This window comes from Psittacula echo (genome assembly GCF_963264785.1).
Source record: "Psittacula echo genome assembly, chromosome: 4".
NCBI classification, from domain to species: Eukaryota; Metazoa; Chordata; class Aves; order Psittaciformes; family Psittacidae; genus Psittacula; species Psittacula echo.
In genome coordinates, this window is record NC_137738.1 from 48974157 (window position 1) to 48991303 (window position 17147).

Sequence of the window (17147 nt, forward strand, 5' to 3'; positions counted from 1 at the left end):
TTTTTCCTCATCTCTAGCCTGAATTTACTCCTGGACAGTTTATAGCTAGTAATTCTATATGATAGCTTTGTCGTTCAGGTCCTCTGTTACTGTTTTATGGAACCTATAACTTGCTACACTGTGTGGATGATCAGTGATCTTGCTTGGTCTGCCACTCCTAAGAACCACAGAATGGTTTGGGATGGAAGAGACCTTCAAGATCATCTAGTTCCAATCCTCCCTGCCATGGGCAGGGACACTTTCCACTAGCGCAGGCTGCTCAAAGTCCCATCCAACCTGGCCTTGAACACTGCCAGGGACAGGGCAGACACAGCTTCTCTGGGCAACCTGTGCCTCTGCCTCACAACCCTCACAGTAAAGAACTTATTCCAAATAGCTAATCTAAATCTCCCCTCTTTCAGTTCAAACCATTTCCCCTTGTCCTAGCCCTACATGCCCTTGTAAAAAGTTCCTCCCCGGATTTCTTTAGGCCCCCTTTAAGCACTGGAAACTGCTCTTAAGGTCTCCCCTGAGCCTTCTCCAGGCTGAACATGCCCTGTTCTCTCAGCCTGTCTTCATAGGAGAGGTGCTCCAGCCCTTATCATCTTCTTGGCCTCCTCTGGACTTGCTCCCACAGGTCCACGTTCTTGTTACGTTGTGGAAGAAACCACCATGAATCCCCCTCACCAGACGTGCAGTGTACCTGCGAGCCAGCAGGTCGCCACAGCCTAGAGCCCATCATGTGCAACAGCCCCGGGTGCACGCCCCGCCTGAGCCGGCAACCCGCGCTGGCCGCAGCTCTCCAAGGCACACCCCCGGCGGCTCCCAGCGGGGCCGTCGGTGCGTGGGGCGGCCCGGGCATGCTCAGTGGCGGCGGCCGGAGCGCCGGGGCTTGGCGCTGGCCCCGGTCCCGGTCCCGGTCCCGGTCCCGGTCCGTGTGCCCTGCCAGACGGTGCGGCAAGGCGGTGCCGCTCCGCGGCGGCCATTGCGGGCACGGCGTTTCTTCCCCATGGGCAGCCGGGAGGCGGAGGGCGCGGACAGCGAGCAGGCCGCAGGTGTGGGGCATGGGTCCGAGAGGGGCTGCTGAAGGGGATGGGTACCTCTGATCCCCGCAGTGCCGCTGTGACCGCGTGGGGTAGGGTCCGCCGGTGCGGCCGGGACTGCGCTCTTGCGTGCGAGGAGCGGCATGTAGGTACGGGTCGACCCCGGGCCGCGGGGCAGAGCTTCAAACCTGATTCGCGAATTGTGTTTCCCTCTGTCAGCTTGTAACACCTTTCCGTTTTCATTTTCCTTGATAGAAGATGGCACGCCAGGAGCACTTGGTGGGGAATCGAGAGGGCTTACCAGGGAGCAGCTATTTACAATGGCTGCAACAGCTTCTATAAACTTCAGCTCAATGATATGCTATTCAATCCTGGGGCCCTTCTTCCCTTCGGAGGTAAATGATTTAGCCAGCTGCTCTTTAGATAATTCTTTTTTATGCATTTTTGCTGCATACTGGGGCTTTTGAAAGGTTCCTTAGCACCGTGGGACCTTGATGGCTGGCTGTGAGTCCAGGTTAGGCTTTTCAGTTGTGGGAATTCATAACCTGGCCTAATGCTGGCTAAAATAGATTTGAGTGTATATGACAGTGACCTGGATCTTGTCCATGGACTAATTTCACCTTCCTGTGGCTGCAAAGGAGACAGCAAACTGATGATATGAAATAGAAGTTGAAATGGATGCTTGGATAAGTGAAATAGTTTTTTGCCCAGTGCTGGATAGCAGTTTGGGGGTAGAGCTAAGATTAAAACTCTGCCCGTGCACTGACTTGCATTTCAGTGCTCTAGCCACTCAGTGACCTTTTATTTATAGCTACCTCGCTGTTAAATCATACTGGGCCATCATTCACTGTGTTAAATTCCTGACCTAGCAGCTGAGGGGGTGGGGGACAGGAGGGGGAATAATTTCTGCTTATGTTGAGTGAATACAATATTTAAATTTAGGATGAAAAAAAATGGTCACAGTGCCTTCACAGCAGAAGGCCATTTCTGTCATGATCAAGTTGTTCCCTAGTGTTAACAAAGAAATAATAAGTTTATTTTTGCTCCAAATCGTCCTATATACTGCTTGTATCCAAGTAAGTGTATTTTGCCAGTTGGATAAGTGAAAAATTTGCCTGGTGCTTGTTACGGATAGGCATGGTACAGTGAAGATGACAGGGACCTCTGTTCACTGCCCTCTCGCCATGTGAGGGATCAAGTCTTTGCAGCTAGCTCCCTCTGGAGCCACCTGTAAAATATCTGGGTACCTGTTCAGTAGTTCAGCAAACAGCACAGTGTTCCCCTTCTTTGAGGAATGAGCATTGCTTTTCCCTTCATTACATATAGTTTAAATAGAAGTGCAAGATGTCTTTAAATTGTTGTGTTGTTACCTTGTGAGTTCCTGCTGCTTTTGAGAAAGGAAATTACTTTGTAACTGCACTAACAGAGAATTAACACTCATGCCTTATACATTTAATTTTTTTTATTTACCTCAAGAACTTGCCTCCATCTTTACACCATTGTGATCTTTTTTGCAGGCAGAAAAAAAAGGTGCCAGTAACACCATTGTTGGCCTGATTTTTGGATGTTTTGCTTTGGTCAATTTCTTGTCTTCTTTAATCTTAGGAAATTATGTAAGTATAATTGAGGCTGTAATTTATTTCTATGATGGCACAGGTTGGTACATGAAGACACTTCTCTAAGGCTGGGAAAAGAGATGTCTCTTCAGTAGCAGTCCTGCAGGCTTGTGCCTGCAGTTACTGGAGCCTGTCCACTCAGTCTGAATCTGGGCTAAGTCTTGTCAGTACAACTTAAAAATTACTCTTCTACAGTTCTCAAGGGTAGCGAGAAATGGGGTGGTGGACATGTAGCGCTTCTGTTAATCTGCTTAACTGTTCTGTGTTTGCTTCAAAGTAATCTGCTGATCAGTTCTCCTTTTCTATTATTATATTGTTGGGTTTTGGTTTTAGTTTGGTTTTTTTGGTTTTCTTCCTTTTCTTTTGATATGTTGTCTTTTTCTTAACATTTGCTCCTATTATGACTCTGCTGCTTAATTGAGTTTTCCTTTCCACTCCATTATACAGCCATATGAGCTAAATGTCTCTAATTCTTGCAACTTCAGTTTCCCCACAGATTCAGAATATTTCTCATGATGGAGAAATTACAAATAAATTATATAACAGCTTGTTTGTTTATATGCTGGAGCACTGCTTTCTGTGCATTTTTGGCTAGGATCATACTCTAAGTTGTGGCTGCTGTGGTGTCATAGTCTTCTCCTTCTTTGCTAATCAAATGGTGAATATTTTCCTTTGATGGTGAGGTGGCTTATCAAGGTGTCACACAGCTGCCATTGGTAAGTCCAGCCTTGGCGCCTCTGATGGCATTCAACTATGGCACAACTTTCACCAAGTGCTTTGCAGGGGAGAGAGAGAGTGAGCATGCCATCCTTATTGCAGACAGGTGAAGTGAGCAGCAATAGAGGTGGACAGTCCAGCAATCAGAAACCCTGAGGGTTTCAGTGAAACATGACAAAATATGGGCTTTAGTAATAATGGCTGAAACACGGGGACTTTGTCCAGGCCTGAACAAGAAGAGTCTGAAATACTTACTGTCCTTAGGGGAAGTTGCAGCAGGGAATTAGAAGCTCAGATATACTTTGTTTTGGGATTGAGTTAGCTTTGCAGCATGCCTTTTGTTACCCTTCACTCTGGCAATGGAGTCTGAAATGAAGGAAGGTGTGAGGTCCTTTTCATGCTAATGAATGGGAAAGCCTGAAGCTACTGGCCTTCCTCTGTCAAAGCTTTGTGCTATTAAAGGTTATGATAAATTTGCTTTAAAATTGGCTTCCATTGACTTTCCTAAGCTATATACATGAAAGGTATTGCTAACTTGGCATTACAGATGGTGCTGGAAAGGGGATGTTTTACTTTCTTTTTATTTACAATGAGTAATGCTGCTGTAACCTGCTGCTCTGCACAAGCTGCAGCACCGTGCTGTGAAACAGTTCACTGCACCATTGTCTTACTATTCTGAAAACTGGGTTAAGTCACTCAACACTTCAGAGTATTTCTAGGTTCAGTATTGCATGAAGGCACAGTGCCAGGAGCTCTAGATCTTTCAGTTGCACATGCTATAGAGTGCCCATAATGTTTTGATTTCTTAACAGTAACTTACTTTGAAAGAATGTTGCTCTAGGCTTGAAATAATAACATGTAAAAATGGCATTTAATTTACAGATTACACATATTGGAGCAAAATTCATGTTTTTAGCAGGGATGTTTGTCTCAGGATGTGTGACCATTCTGTTTGGGTGAGTAATTTTTGCTGGTTGTTTTTGTTGTGTTTGTCGTCTTAATAATTTTCGTCCATATGAAAAGATGGACACAAAACAAAACTTGAAGCTCTTGTGCATCTTTTGGGTGTTGGTTAGGTCGCCGAACTTTTTGCATCTTTACTTTTTCTCTGCCCCTTATCAAGCAAAATTTCAGTAGGTTTCAGAGCCTGTTTACTAATTTAAAACCTTCCTTTGCTTTCATGTGTTTAAGTAACTAATATAGTTCATAAACAGTAAGAAGTCTGTCAAAGTGCAGCAATAAGGGAACTACTTATGCATAATGTTGTAATTACTCTTTTCTTAAAAATATTGAGTGCAAATGAGAAGCTTTACCTGGCAGGCAGAGAGGCTAAGCCACTCATTTTAGCAAAATAAAAGTTTTATTAACGATGAGGAAGCTCTTTTTAGGTGATTGAATCTCACTGCATTGGACTCCTTGCACAGTTGCTTGGAAAAGCTGTGACGTGCAGCAGAAGATGGCGTTTGAGTTTTTCACAGTAGGTTTTTTGTGGTATTTTCACCACCAAAGAAAGGGGGAAGGAGAAAGTTGCCAGAAATAGTTTGGTAGAGTTTGAATTACTTCACTGATGTGATTCGAAAAGATGTGGCAATAGATGTGTCCTTTAATGAGTAAGAAATGATGCTCCAGGGCCTTTAGAAGGTGACTTGTTGCATACTGAGAGATCTGCATTTTTTGTTTTGGGGTTTTTTTCTTTTTTTCAGAATGCTGGACAAGGTGCCAAGCGGATCAATGTTCATTGGTTTATGCTTTTTAGTAAGAGCAATGGATGCAGTAGGTTTTGCAGCAGCAATGACAGCATCATTTTCAATCCTTGCAAAGGCATTTCCCAATAATATAGCTACTGTCCTGGTAAGTGCAAAAAACAGTGCTAGAGCCGAGTACCCACAATATGATAAATTGGCAATAGGAAGCCTAAAACCAGGAGAAGAAAATCTGCTGTCTTATGTGCAGGCATATTTGAAATCGTAACATAATGTTTGTTTTTAATCGAAAATCCAGGATGGGGCATCCACAACTTCTTTGGGCAACCTGTTCCAGTGCCTCCCCACTTTCACAGTAAAGAATTTCTTCCTTATTTCTAACCTAAACTTCCCCTGTTTAAGTTTAAACCCATTACCCCTTGTCCTGTTGCTACAGTCCCTGATGAGGAGTCCCTCTCCGGTATCCTAGTTAGCCCCCTTCAGATACTGAAAGGTTGCTATGAGATGTCCGCGCAGCCTTCTCTTCTCCAGGCTGAACAGCCCCAATTTTCTTAGTTGTTAGATTAGGTCAAGCAAAGTGCATCCTAGGGTAAAATCATAAAGCCTAAAGGAATGGATGAGGGGTTTTTAGCCTTGCTTTCTATTGCCTTTCTTGGTAGTGCTAGATACTAAAAAGCACTTTTCCTCTCCTTATCCTTTTGGTACCAGTTTTCAGCCCATCTTTTACCCATTGGGCACCCTAGAGAATGTATGGGGAAGTTACTAAATGCAGATATGTCAGTCCTGAAGTGGGAAGTTCAGCATCTGTCAACATGATCCCTCTGTTGCAGGAGGTATGATCTACAGAACATAAACAATATCACTTTTCTTACAATATCATGTTTACCTTTCCCTGATCTGTAATAATGCAATGCCTCAGTTCCCCTGCATCCCAATAATTCATTAACATAAAAGGGCTAAATGATGTGTAGCCTGTTTTGAACTGCTGTCTCACTAATAATAAGTATTTTTTTATGATTGGTGAACAACAGAAATAAAAACATTATTTGGATGCAGTTATGTTAACTCATGGGCATTACTTGTGTTGAAGTTTACCGAAATGTCTCAAAATCTAGAAATTTTAAAGACTTGCTAGTCACATGTTGTTACTAGTTATTTCCTTTGCTAGGAAAGGAAAAGGCTGCTACCTGAGGCTGACCTAGGGTGAAGAACTTGGCTGTTGCTGACTGTGCTTGCTCTCAGGCCATTTCACCACTCTGACTTGCATCAGTAAAATTAAAGATGAGAGTTAATCCCTATACTATGTTTCTGGGTCCCAGAAGTTAGCAAAACTTAATTGTAAGCAGTTTCTACCACCAGCTCTTACTGACTGTTTAAGCATTAATTAATCAAATGTTGAGGCAGATGCTGACAGTGGTGACTGTGATGGTGTAACTGTATTATTGGACTTTTAAAACTCAGTATCTTATAAAAAAATGCCAGATTATTAAATTATGGCCAAAATAACCTGAGTTACCCTATTGCAATTTCACTGGTATTTCCTACTCCTAGTCAGTGAATCCAAACAGTTGGTTATGGAAAAAAAGCTTTAACTTGCCACATGTACCCTTGTGTCTCTTGTTAATCCCATGAGATAATGACCCATCCAGATAGGCTTGTTTGGGTCCTCCCACTCAGGCTGGAGTGTAACAGCGGGTTGGAGAGATAATCCCTTCAACCCAAGTTGTCCTACTGATGCTTTCTGTCACTAGAGCATTTTTCTTGCCTCAGGACTGGGATCTCTTAGGTGGCAGCAGAGTGGGTAATGCCGCAGTACAGGTGGTTTCCTGTAGTGAGGCAAAGAGGGACTGGCTGTCCCACTTTGTTGGGACACAGTGTTGTCTATCCCACTTTGTGAAGGTCAGTATTAGCTGTTACCCTCCTCAGTCATGCAGTGCTTTTTTCTTTTCTCTAGCCTGATTATGTCATGCTGCTCCTCAGAAAAATGGCTAGCTTTTCATTGTTACCTCAGTGTCTCAGCATGCAGATTTTTTCTTGCTTTCTTTTTCATCCTTTAGGGCAGCCTTGAAATTTTTACAGGACTCGGACTGGTACTGGGCCCGCCTTTAGGTGGCTTTTTGTATCAATCATTTGGTTATGAAGTCCCTTTCATTACGGTGGGATGCATAGTGTTGGTCTTGGTGCCTGTGAATATGTGCGTATTAGCAAAATACGGTAAGCATCCTTCTTCCTGCCTCCTTCACCCACCTTAATTTCTCATGTTCTTAACAGTCCTTTAAAAAAAATCACTTCTGAAATCTGATCCAAATCAGAGGGCAAAGCTCCAGCTGAATTAACTTGTGATCTTGATCAGGCCCATGTTTTAATGCTAAGCTAAATTAATGTGTGCAGATGGCCTGGAATGAATCCGAGACCTCGTGCCCGTCCCTACAAACGCTAAGGAATCTGTGTGGAAGTGAACTGAGATATACTTTTGTTTTCTTTTTTTCCTTAGCTTCAGAGCTTTTAAAGGATCAGTTCTGTCTGCTTAGTATCATCTGGTCATTGCAGATAGTTGAAGAAAAGCTGGAAATAGGATTTACCTAAAACAAGAACTCGACGTGTTTGAGCGGTTAAGAGTGGGGTAAAACAGAATTACTAGGAGATCAAAAGGGGTTTATTTGAACTCACTGATGCAGAATCTCAGTAACATGAAAGAATGCTAAAGTTAATACATGAGGGGTTTAACTGAAGTGCTGGAGGTCATATAAATCATATCCTGAATATGATATGATGTATCATATCAATCATATGATATTACTTGCCAATTTGAAACTATGTTAAATAAATGTTAGCTCTGAGGTGGTGGATGCTAATGAGTGAGCTTTTAGTTCTATCTATACTTTGAGACCACATTCAACTGTTAAAGCACCAACCACATCAGGAAGGGAGCCTGACTTAGAAATGACATCTAACCTTGACATCTGAAAGAACCTTCCTGTCTGTAGCAGAAATTGAACATGTAAGAGACCCAAATGACTAGACAGATTTCGACTGATAAATAGCAATCTTTTTATTTTCCTTTCAAAGCATGTTTCTGATTGGACATGAATGGTTCATGCATGTGTGCACGTTGTGTTAAGTTGGGACATATCCATGAGATTTTTATTGTATAAGGACTAGCGGAGAAGTAATTGTATTTTCATGCAGTTGAAATAGTACATGCTTTTTGTTCTTTGGGGATTTGCAATGTTGGAATCTAAACTGTACTTATTTTAGTTACCTATCAAATTTGGGGTTTCAATATAAAAAATAGTATAATGCATAATAGTCTGCTCTTGACTTTTATTTATTAGGTAATGAATAATAAAAAAAAGAGAAATACTGATTTATTTTCTAAAGCAAGAAGATAAATCATAAGCTTATGCTGCTTAAAATAATACAATTTCCTATTTCTCTTGAAACAGATTCAGTCCCTAGCAAGGACTCCTTTTGGAAGCTCATTCTTCTGCCAAAAGTCTTACTACTCTGTCTTACTGTATTTTCTCTAAGTGCATGCTTGGGCTTTTTGGATCCCACAATGTCTCTATTTATCCTAAAGAAGGTAAGTCCTGTTAATACACAGGGAAGTCTTGCTAAATAGTAAATAACTGGTTATAAATGTGGTTTAAATATCCTAAACAAAATTAAGCCATATCCAATTACACTTCTTTAATTAACTGTTAAGAATATGATTTCCAAATAACGTGATTTCCACAGTACTGACAAATCACAATTCCATTGACACCATCTGTTGCCACTGGGTCTTGGTAACTTTGAGAATGAGGAAATGTAAGGCCTTCAAAAATGTGCTTTTTTCACTTAATTGGCTTTTGAGTGCAGAGAACCTTCTCTGAACGGAGAATAGTTGCTGATTTTGCAAATGAGGGACATTTTTCCTCCTTTCTGAAATCAAATTCTGTAAAACTGCAACAGTCACTGACAGTGTTCTGTCTCTTAATATGGACATTTTCCTTTGGGGACGTGATGTCACAGCTCTGCCTTGTCTGGCAGGTATGCAACTATGTAGCCTGCCAGTTGACTTCACTCACTTATTAGAAAGGAAAATGTCATTTTATTTATTTATTTTTAATTTATTTTACTATTTATTTACTTGTTTCCTACTTGATTGTATTTATTTTCCCAATGGTGTTTGAGATACTGAATTTGAAGTAAACAGTTTAAGATTCTGTTCCTGTGTGAAACCAATGCTTTTTGAGTGGTTTATTTGTTTTCTCAGGGAGTAGCATTTCACAGGTGGTTGTGATCCTTCTTTTTGTCTGTCTAGTCCAGTACTTAGAGCACTCATCCAGGGTGGAGGAGACTTGGTGCTAGCCTCTTCCGTCAGTGGATATTGTGAATGTATGTCTTCCATCACCCAAGAGAGATCTGTAATTTTGCCACTGTAGAATATTGTGCAGTTGTGTGGCTCTTCTGCTTTCCCTATGCTCTGTGCTAACAGATGTGAAAGCTAACTTGCTGTGAAAGGGCCGTAGCCTTCTTGGCAGGTGTTCTAACCACTAAATTAGAGTTGTTATTATTATGTGCCTGCATATGGCAAGGAAGTAGTGAGTATTTATGTAGTCCATGCCACATGAAACACCTTCAAATACCTTCTAACTGGTAGTTAAATAACTCATTTGAGAGATTAGTATGCTTTTGTTTCATTGCACATTTTGTCTCAGTACAGAAATGTGGTTCTGCATTAGGAAAATGTAGACCTCAGGGTGTGTGCAAAAAACCTGTTACTTATTCTCATAAAAATCCTCCTTTGATTGAAAAGCCACAGTTGTGTCTTACAGCACTGCTTGCTTTTAAGATGCACTGATCAGTATTAGATGATTAGAATTATGCTTTTCTAAGTGAAAATAAAACTGAAGATTGTAGGGGTAAAGACTAAATCCCATCTAAATTTCAGTATCTGAAGTGTCTGTTTCAAATGTGCCAGATAATGCTAGAATCCAGTGTGCTGGTGTAGGGACATAGCATAGTGTTTCCTCCTGAGTTTATTTAGGCTTTATGTGTGTCAGGTATTTTTCACTCCATGGTTAGAAGTGGAAGGAAATGACTTCTGCTGATGACTTCAGTTACTTGAAAAACCTCTATGTGGTATCAGTAAAATACTTAACAATCATGCATTTCAGTATTTTGACCTAAAGTATAATTCTTAGATTGTCTTTTAAGGAATGTAGCATATATGGTTTGAAGTTTTGCAGTTTGTTTTATTTGTCTTCCTTTCCATAGTTCAAACTCCCAGCTGGTTATGTAGGCTTGGTGTTCCTAGGTTTGGCACTCTCGTACTCCCTGTCTTCTCCTCTCCTCGGACTTCTAAGTGACAAACTGCTAGTGAGTACTTACCCTGCTCTTTGTGGAGGGGTAGTAAAGAACTCTGTGCATTTAGTTAAAACTGGATCATTTCCCATTTTGGAGCAATGGATGAGCACCTGGTCCTATAAAGGGATGTCTTAGGACCTTGCATGAGCACTGATTTCTGCTAACTTCAAGGTCTCTCCACATAATACAAGAACATACAAAATAGTAAAAAATGTTGACAATAATTCTGTAGTTGAAGTGTGTTGAGCTTTTCCAGTGGACTAAGCACAATCTATTTCCAGCCAATGTGAAATGGAGAGTAGGAGATTATATCCCACTTATCCATGCTTTTGACCAGATCTAATTTTACAGCTTTAGAGAAGAGGAGTAAAGATGTTCTGCTTAGCTGTATTGACTTTACCTCTTAAAAAGTGTAATATCCTAATTAGATCAGCACACCAGCTGGCTATGGTTTTCTAGTTCTTAACTGCACCATAGAAAGACACTTTGACAGTGATATACCTAAAAGTGCCTGGTTGACAGCTACTGTTCACTGATCAAAGAAACCTACAATTTGAATGCTGTGCGTGAAGGACGGCATCAGTTTTCTGACACTTACTGTTTCAATAGTGGCCTTTGTATATGAGAATCACATGCAGTGCTACATGATATTTCTTATACTAAGGAAGAGTAAGGCCTAAAATACTTTGCTAACAGAGAAGCACCACTACTCACTATCCTGAGGAAAACTTGGTATTAGGCAGCTGCTGCCAGTGACAGCATTGATGAGGAAACATGAATTCAGTGTTTCTTGGTGGTATTCAGAACTGGCAGAGAAACTGTGAATTCCCAGTTTGTGTGTAATGGTCTCTACAGGATCCGTACTTTTCAGAAGATGGAGATTTAGAAGAGGGGTATTAGGAGAAACGAAATAGTTACATTACAAATTCACATCTTTAAATGACATACCTCTTCCTTTCACAGTACCTCAGGAAGTGGTTGCTGGTATCTGGAGGCTTAATGACAGCACTGTGTTTTTTCATGTTAGGACCTGCTCCTGTACTACACATTGAAAGGTATGGAACTCGCCATTTCTTCAGCCTATCCCCTTATGTGATGATTTTGTAATAGATGTCATAACCATAGTCATGAATGTTCACAGTTTATAATTAGCACCTCTGATCATGAAACAGGGTTTTTGTTTAACTGCTAACATGAAACTATGAATATAAAGCAGGGAAAGCATCTGAAAATGGAGATTTTACAGCTTCATAAAATAGATACTTTTTCTTTGCTTTTACTGTTACTATTTGCTCAGGTGTATGGTGGGAAGAATGCTGATGCTTATTTTTCTTCCCTTCCAATTCTATGCATTTCCACTGCAGCAAAACAAAGTTATCTTTTCTGTCTTATTTTTCAGTTTTCTCTATTTCATTAGTGTTTCTTAACTAGGGGTTTTATTTGTATGGTTCTGCAGCAGTAATTTTTGTTCTCTCTGTATATAGCTTACTGAGGGAAAATGCCAGATACTAGCTTTGTTTTCAGCTAGCTAAGTAGAGACAGTGTCTGTTGCACTTGAACACTGAATTACTGTATCTCTCAAGTTAATTCACAGCAAAACATTCTGCTACATTTACAAAGCAACTGTACAGTCCTTTTGTCCTAGGTTATATACTCTGTTAAAGATGCTGATAGGCTTGCAAATGTGCAGAATTAGTCAACTCCTTCCTTCTAGATTTCTAATTTTTAAAAAAGGTCATACATTTGAAACTGGTGAGATAATACGTTTGAGCTGGTGAGAAAAAGAAATCAGTAAAATCTTTGAGGTTCTTCTGCTTAGCTAAGTCTATTTGGTTATATATATTAGGCTACAAAATTTTAGCTGCAAAGTTCTTCACTTAGTCTCTGCAACAGACTGAGCTTGGCACTTGGATATATGATTGTTGAGTTAAGCTCATCTGTCTACCTCTTTGGGTGCTCCTCTTAAAAGAGCTGCATTCGATAAGGAAATACTTAATTTGAGCACAGGATATTAAAATTCTTTTACAGTCTTTTTTAAGCATAAAACTATATTTTTCAAGTCTTAGTGTTCAATTAGAATTCTTTTTGTCTTCAGGAAAACTGTTTTATGGTCAGTCATAGAGAGCTGATGTAACAGCCTTCAGTAAGATGAGGTCTTTACTTCAGCAGCTAACTTCTTTTAAATGCCTCTTTTTCAGTCAGCTGTGGATGTTTGTGCTAGTGCTGGTTTTGGTTGGGTTTTCCCTTGGCATGAGTGCTATCCCAGTTTTTCCAGAGATACTGCAGTGTGCATAGTAAGTAACTCCGTCCAACACATCTTTCATGTTACTGACAGTAGGAAACTGCAACTAGTTTTCAGGAGTGAATATGAAGTAGTGTTTTGGTGTGGCGTTTTTTTCTCCATTTTGAGACAAAGGCAGTGAATAATACTTAAATGCTTCCATTACTCTTTTGTCTTAACATTTTCTGACTGAACACCCCAGTCATTATACTCCAAATATCCAAATTTAAATTTGTACCTCAGTACTGTGAACACATTGAAGTCCATCAGACTTTGGATCTCATAGCATGAGGTGACCTGTGCATGGTTTCATATACATAGGAATTATTTCAGCTTCTGAGGACAATTAATAGCAAGCAGTTTTCACTGGATTTTCAGACTGCATTGGCTTTAACAGCTGCTCCTACCGGAATCATACTTGGTCAAAGTACAAGGTCTGTGATGCGGCTTGGCAGTAATGACCTGTAGAAGGGTCTTGATTTACTCTTACTACTGTGTTTCTCTTGGAACAAGGTCTTTCCTTTGTAAAAGCTACCTGTCACTGGTTTTCATTTGCCACATTAAACACGGGGAATAAGTGGTGGTGTGATGTTAGGAATCTTACTTGGCAGACATCAGAGATGAGGAGCAGCACGCAATCCTCCAGAGAGGCAGCAAAGAAGAAGGTTCTGGGTAAACAGACATCATTCCACTGTACACTTTTGCTTGTTAACTATTCATATTGTATGTAAATTAAAAGGAGGGAAAAATCTACAGGGGAAGGCTGTAGACTGAGACACAATAATGTATTGTATTGCTGTAACTGGTCTGTCTTTCTGCAGTGACAATGGATTTGAAGAAGGTCTGAGTTTGCTGGGACTGGTGTCTGGGCTCTTCAGCGCCATGTGGTCCCTTGGGTAAGTATGCCATCACCTTTTTGTAAGCTGTGAGCATTTGCTTGTTCTACACTATTGCCACCCAAGAGCCTGCTGCATTACTTCCAGAAGTCTTGCACTGCAGTCATTGTGTTGACCTTGATTCAATGTTGATGCCTGGTGGGCATGTAAAACAAAGCTTTTTATGCAATAAAAGGAATAGACTCTGAACTTGTCTTCCTTTGAAATGTATTGTTCTTCATATCAAAAACCTGCAGTGATTAAGTGGATGTTAACTTGTGCTTCTGTGTTGTCATTTTTCTTGTCACTGAAATATTTAATGTTTAATAATACAAGAGGCGTGGACCCTAATTTTTTACAAAGCTAAATCCATGCACATGGACTACCTAGAAGGTCTCTGCTCCTGACTAATTCCGTTCTCCCTTTTTCATTTTCCATGTTTCCTCCTTTTGTCTGGGATAGCTTAGGGTAGAATCTTCTCTTTCAGCCACAGCCCTTATTTAAGGTTTGTGTTTGTATAGCTTAGCAGAGTGTGTCTGTGTTTATTACTCAGGGGCTGTTACAGAAATGAGTGAAAGGCATTGCTGGCTGAGTGACCCTTCAGAGCTCTCACTCAGTGGGAAGATTCTCCCCTTTTGATAGCCACTCCCAGGATCTTTTTACCTGTCCTGTTTACCTGTCCTTGTGGCTGCAGGTAAAATTTGCACCATTTTTTCCAGGCTGACTGAAGTTCTAGCTGTCCTGTTTATTTGGCATAGAGTACGATACAGATATAGGTAGAATAAATTTACCAAATCCCAGTTTTATGCTGTTATCAAACCTGGTTTTATTACATGACTTGGTACCAGGGAGTCTCTCTAGTTTTACACAGTTTTGTCCCTTTCTGTAGCAAGAGACCATATCATTAGGCCTTTCATAAAGTGACAGCAGCTGCATAACCTTTCATGACATTCTTAGACAGCCATGAAGGTGCAGGACAGTTACACACAGCTCAACCTTGCAGTAACTGCATCTGTCACAGTATGCCTCCCCACCTGCCTATATCCATCAGTCTTTTGTCTTGAAGTTTGGAAGGTTTACATTTTGAGGGATGAGAGTTTAAAGTTCTTTTATGATAGAATTGATTGGTTAGATGTCTGGTAGCTCATAGTCCTTGATGGGATCTCTAAACCAGTCTAGATACAGGAAAGAGTGCATTCAGCTTTCTGATGTGGATCTTATTTCCAGGTGAGAAGGTAACTAGACAGGTCTATTGGAGACATGGCAAACAGGGTATTAATAGTTATTGTGGATTATAGGAAAGGTAGGTCTGTGGAAGACAATCTCTTTATTGACAAAAGAGAGAGAATCAATGGAGGGAGGCCACAAAATGCAATAAAGAAGTTCTCTGAGAATGCAGTATGTTATCTTTTCTATTTGGGATGCCAATACATCATTTTGATTTGCTGTAGGGCATTTGCAGGTCCCACTCTGGGAGGATTTCTAAATGAAAAGCTGGGTTTTGAATGGGCCTCAGCCATCCAAGGAGGATGGGCACTTTTAAGTGTAAGTAATTACACAGTTTTTTGCTTTTTTTGTATCTGTTGCAATTATGAGCTATTGCATAAGGTTGTTGTTATTATTACAATTGTAACTGACTGTTTCCTCAAAGGGTCTTGCAACTGGAATATTCTATATCACTGAGGCAACAAAGAGAAGGTATGCTGAGATATTTATTCTTCATTTTACTTGCAGCCAAATAAAGCAAACCTTTGAAAGGTGTGCTTCCATTTTTCCCTCACTACCAACCTGATAATGAATGACAAGACATGCAGTAAAAATATCGCTTAAATACTTTGTCTCTGTGCTTTCCTAAATTCATACTGACTTAAACAGAGACCTAAACTAGGCAATGCTTGTTCTATACAAGCAACAGGACTGTGGCATTAACAAGTAAACCTTACTGATGGTTCCTCCACGAGGGTGTCTGTGAGCTGGAATTGACTGGATAGTTGCATTCAGGGAGTAGTGGCCAATGGCTCAATGTCTGGATGGAGGTCAGTGATGGGTAGTGTCCCATAGGGGTCCATATTGGGACCAGTGCTGCTTAACATCTTCACCAATGACATAGACTGCAGGATTGAGTGTGCCTTCAAAAAATTTACAGATGGAGGTGTTGGAGCAAGTCCAGAGGAGGGCCATGAGAATGATCAGAGGGCTGGAGTACCTCCCGTATGAAGACAGGCTGAGAGAGTTTGGATTGTCCAGCCTAGAGTTTAGATTGTCCAGCTGCTATAAGGGAGACCTTATAGCAGCTTTTCAACACTTAAAGGGGGCTTACAGGAAAGATGGGGACAGACTTTTCAGCAGAGCCTTTTGTGACAGGACAATGGGTAATGGTTTTGATCTAAAAGAGGGGAGATTCAGGCTGGATGTGAGTAAAAAAATTCTTTACAAGGAGGGTGGTGAGGCACTGGCACAGGTTGCCCAGAGAAGTTGTGGATGCCCCGTTCCTGGAAATGTTCAAAGTCAGGTTGGACAGGGCTCTGAGCAACCTGATCTAGTTGATGACGTACCTGCTCGTTAGGACTAGTTGACCTTTAAACATCCCCTTCCAACCCAAACCATTCTGCGATTCTGTGAAGTGACAGGTGTGAAAGCAATAGTACGTACTTCTGTGCAATAGTAGGGAGCCAAATCCAGTGATCCACGTAGCTCTTTCCATGTAATGTGTGGCTTTTTGCTGTAATGTTGGTATTGCACTGAAGTATTTAGAGAATATTAAACTTGTTTCTTTGCTTCTCTTTTTTTGCTTGTGCAAACAGTTCCAGTTCCAGCCTGCAAAATCCTCCTGGTACTAATGAAGAAAGAACTCATCTGATGAGCAGTGAATCATAGCCAGACATACTTTCAATTCTCAGTTTACTATTGTGATTTAACCAGTTATTGAGATAAGTGGACTTAAAAGTGTTTCATTATTCTGGAGCTGGGATACATAATCCCTTAGTGAACAACCAGGTGTGGTTTAGTTATAGCTTCATTACTGTTTTGAAACACTGAACACTGACTCTCTTTCTTTTGAAAGTCTTCACGTGAGTTGGCTGAAGTGATGGGTAACCCTCAGATGTCAGCATGTTTATTGTGTTCCATGTACAGTGCAGCACTGTATGTGAAAGAAGTGTGTTTTCAAATGTCTGGTTTCTACGCTTGGGCCTGCTGTGCATTATTCTTGGGTAAAGCTACTATTTTGCTACTATGATTTTCTGTATTTTTTTAAAGAATGTTCATTATCTTGTAGTACCTTAACTGATAACATTGAAACAGAATTTGAAATGACAAAGCATTAAGCACAATATTTTTTTTTTCAATAAAGCAACTTTTTTTTCTAAGTTTTGCAAATTTTCTCAAACCAAGTCTAAAAGACTTTGTGTCTATCAACATTTGTATTATCCTGAAAGTGCCTGAAAATGAGAGGCAAAGGTAATGAAGAGTTAGCGTCTCTACACAGAACTAACTGATCTGCAGTCCTGGGGGAGACTTGGCATCGTGTGTATACATATGTGAAGAGATATGTTTGTATTATGTATGAAGACTCCACTTGA

General features: G+C 40.7%; 1 protein-coding gene across 1 annotated transcript; it reads left to right on the forward strand.

Annotated features, from left to right (window-relative positions):
• Window positions 1–908: 908 nt before the first annotated feature.
• On the forward strand, window positions 909–17120 carry SLC18B1 (solute carrier family 18 member B1). Its single transcript, XM_080616889.1, has 14 exons — window positions 909–1034; window positions 1278–1417; window positions 2540–2635; window positions 4238–4311; window positions 5059–5206; window positions 7116–7272; window positions 8505–8641; window positions 10321–10422; window positions 11374–11465; window positions 12609–12704; window positions 13513–13587; window positions 15018–15111; window positions 15218–15264; window positions 16371–17120. The coding sequence occupies exons 1-14, from the start codon at window positions 989–991 to the stop codon at window positions 16441–16443; spliced, it is 1377 nt and encodes a 458-aa protein (XP_080473015.1). The 5' UTR covers window positions 909–988; the 3' UTR covers window positions 16444–17120.
• Window positions 17121–17147: the final 27 nt, after the last annotated feature.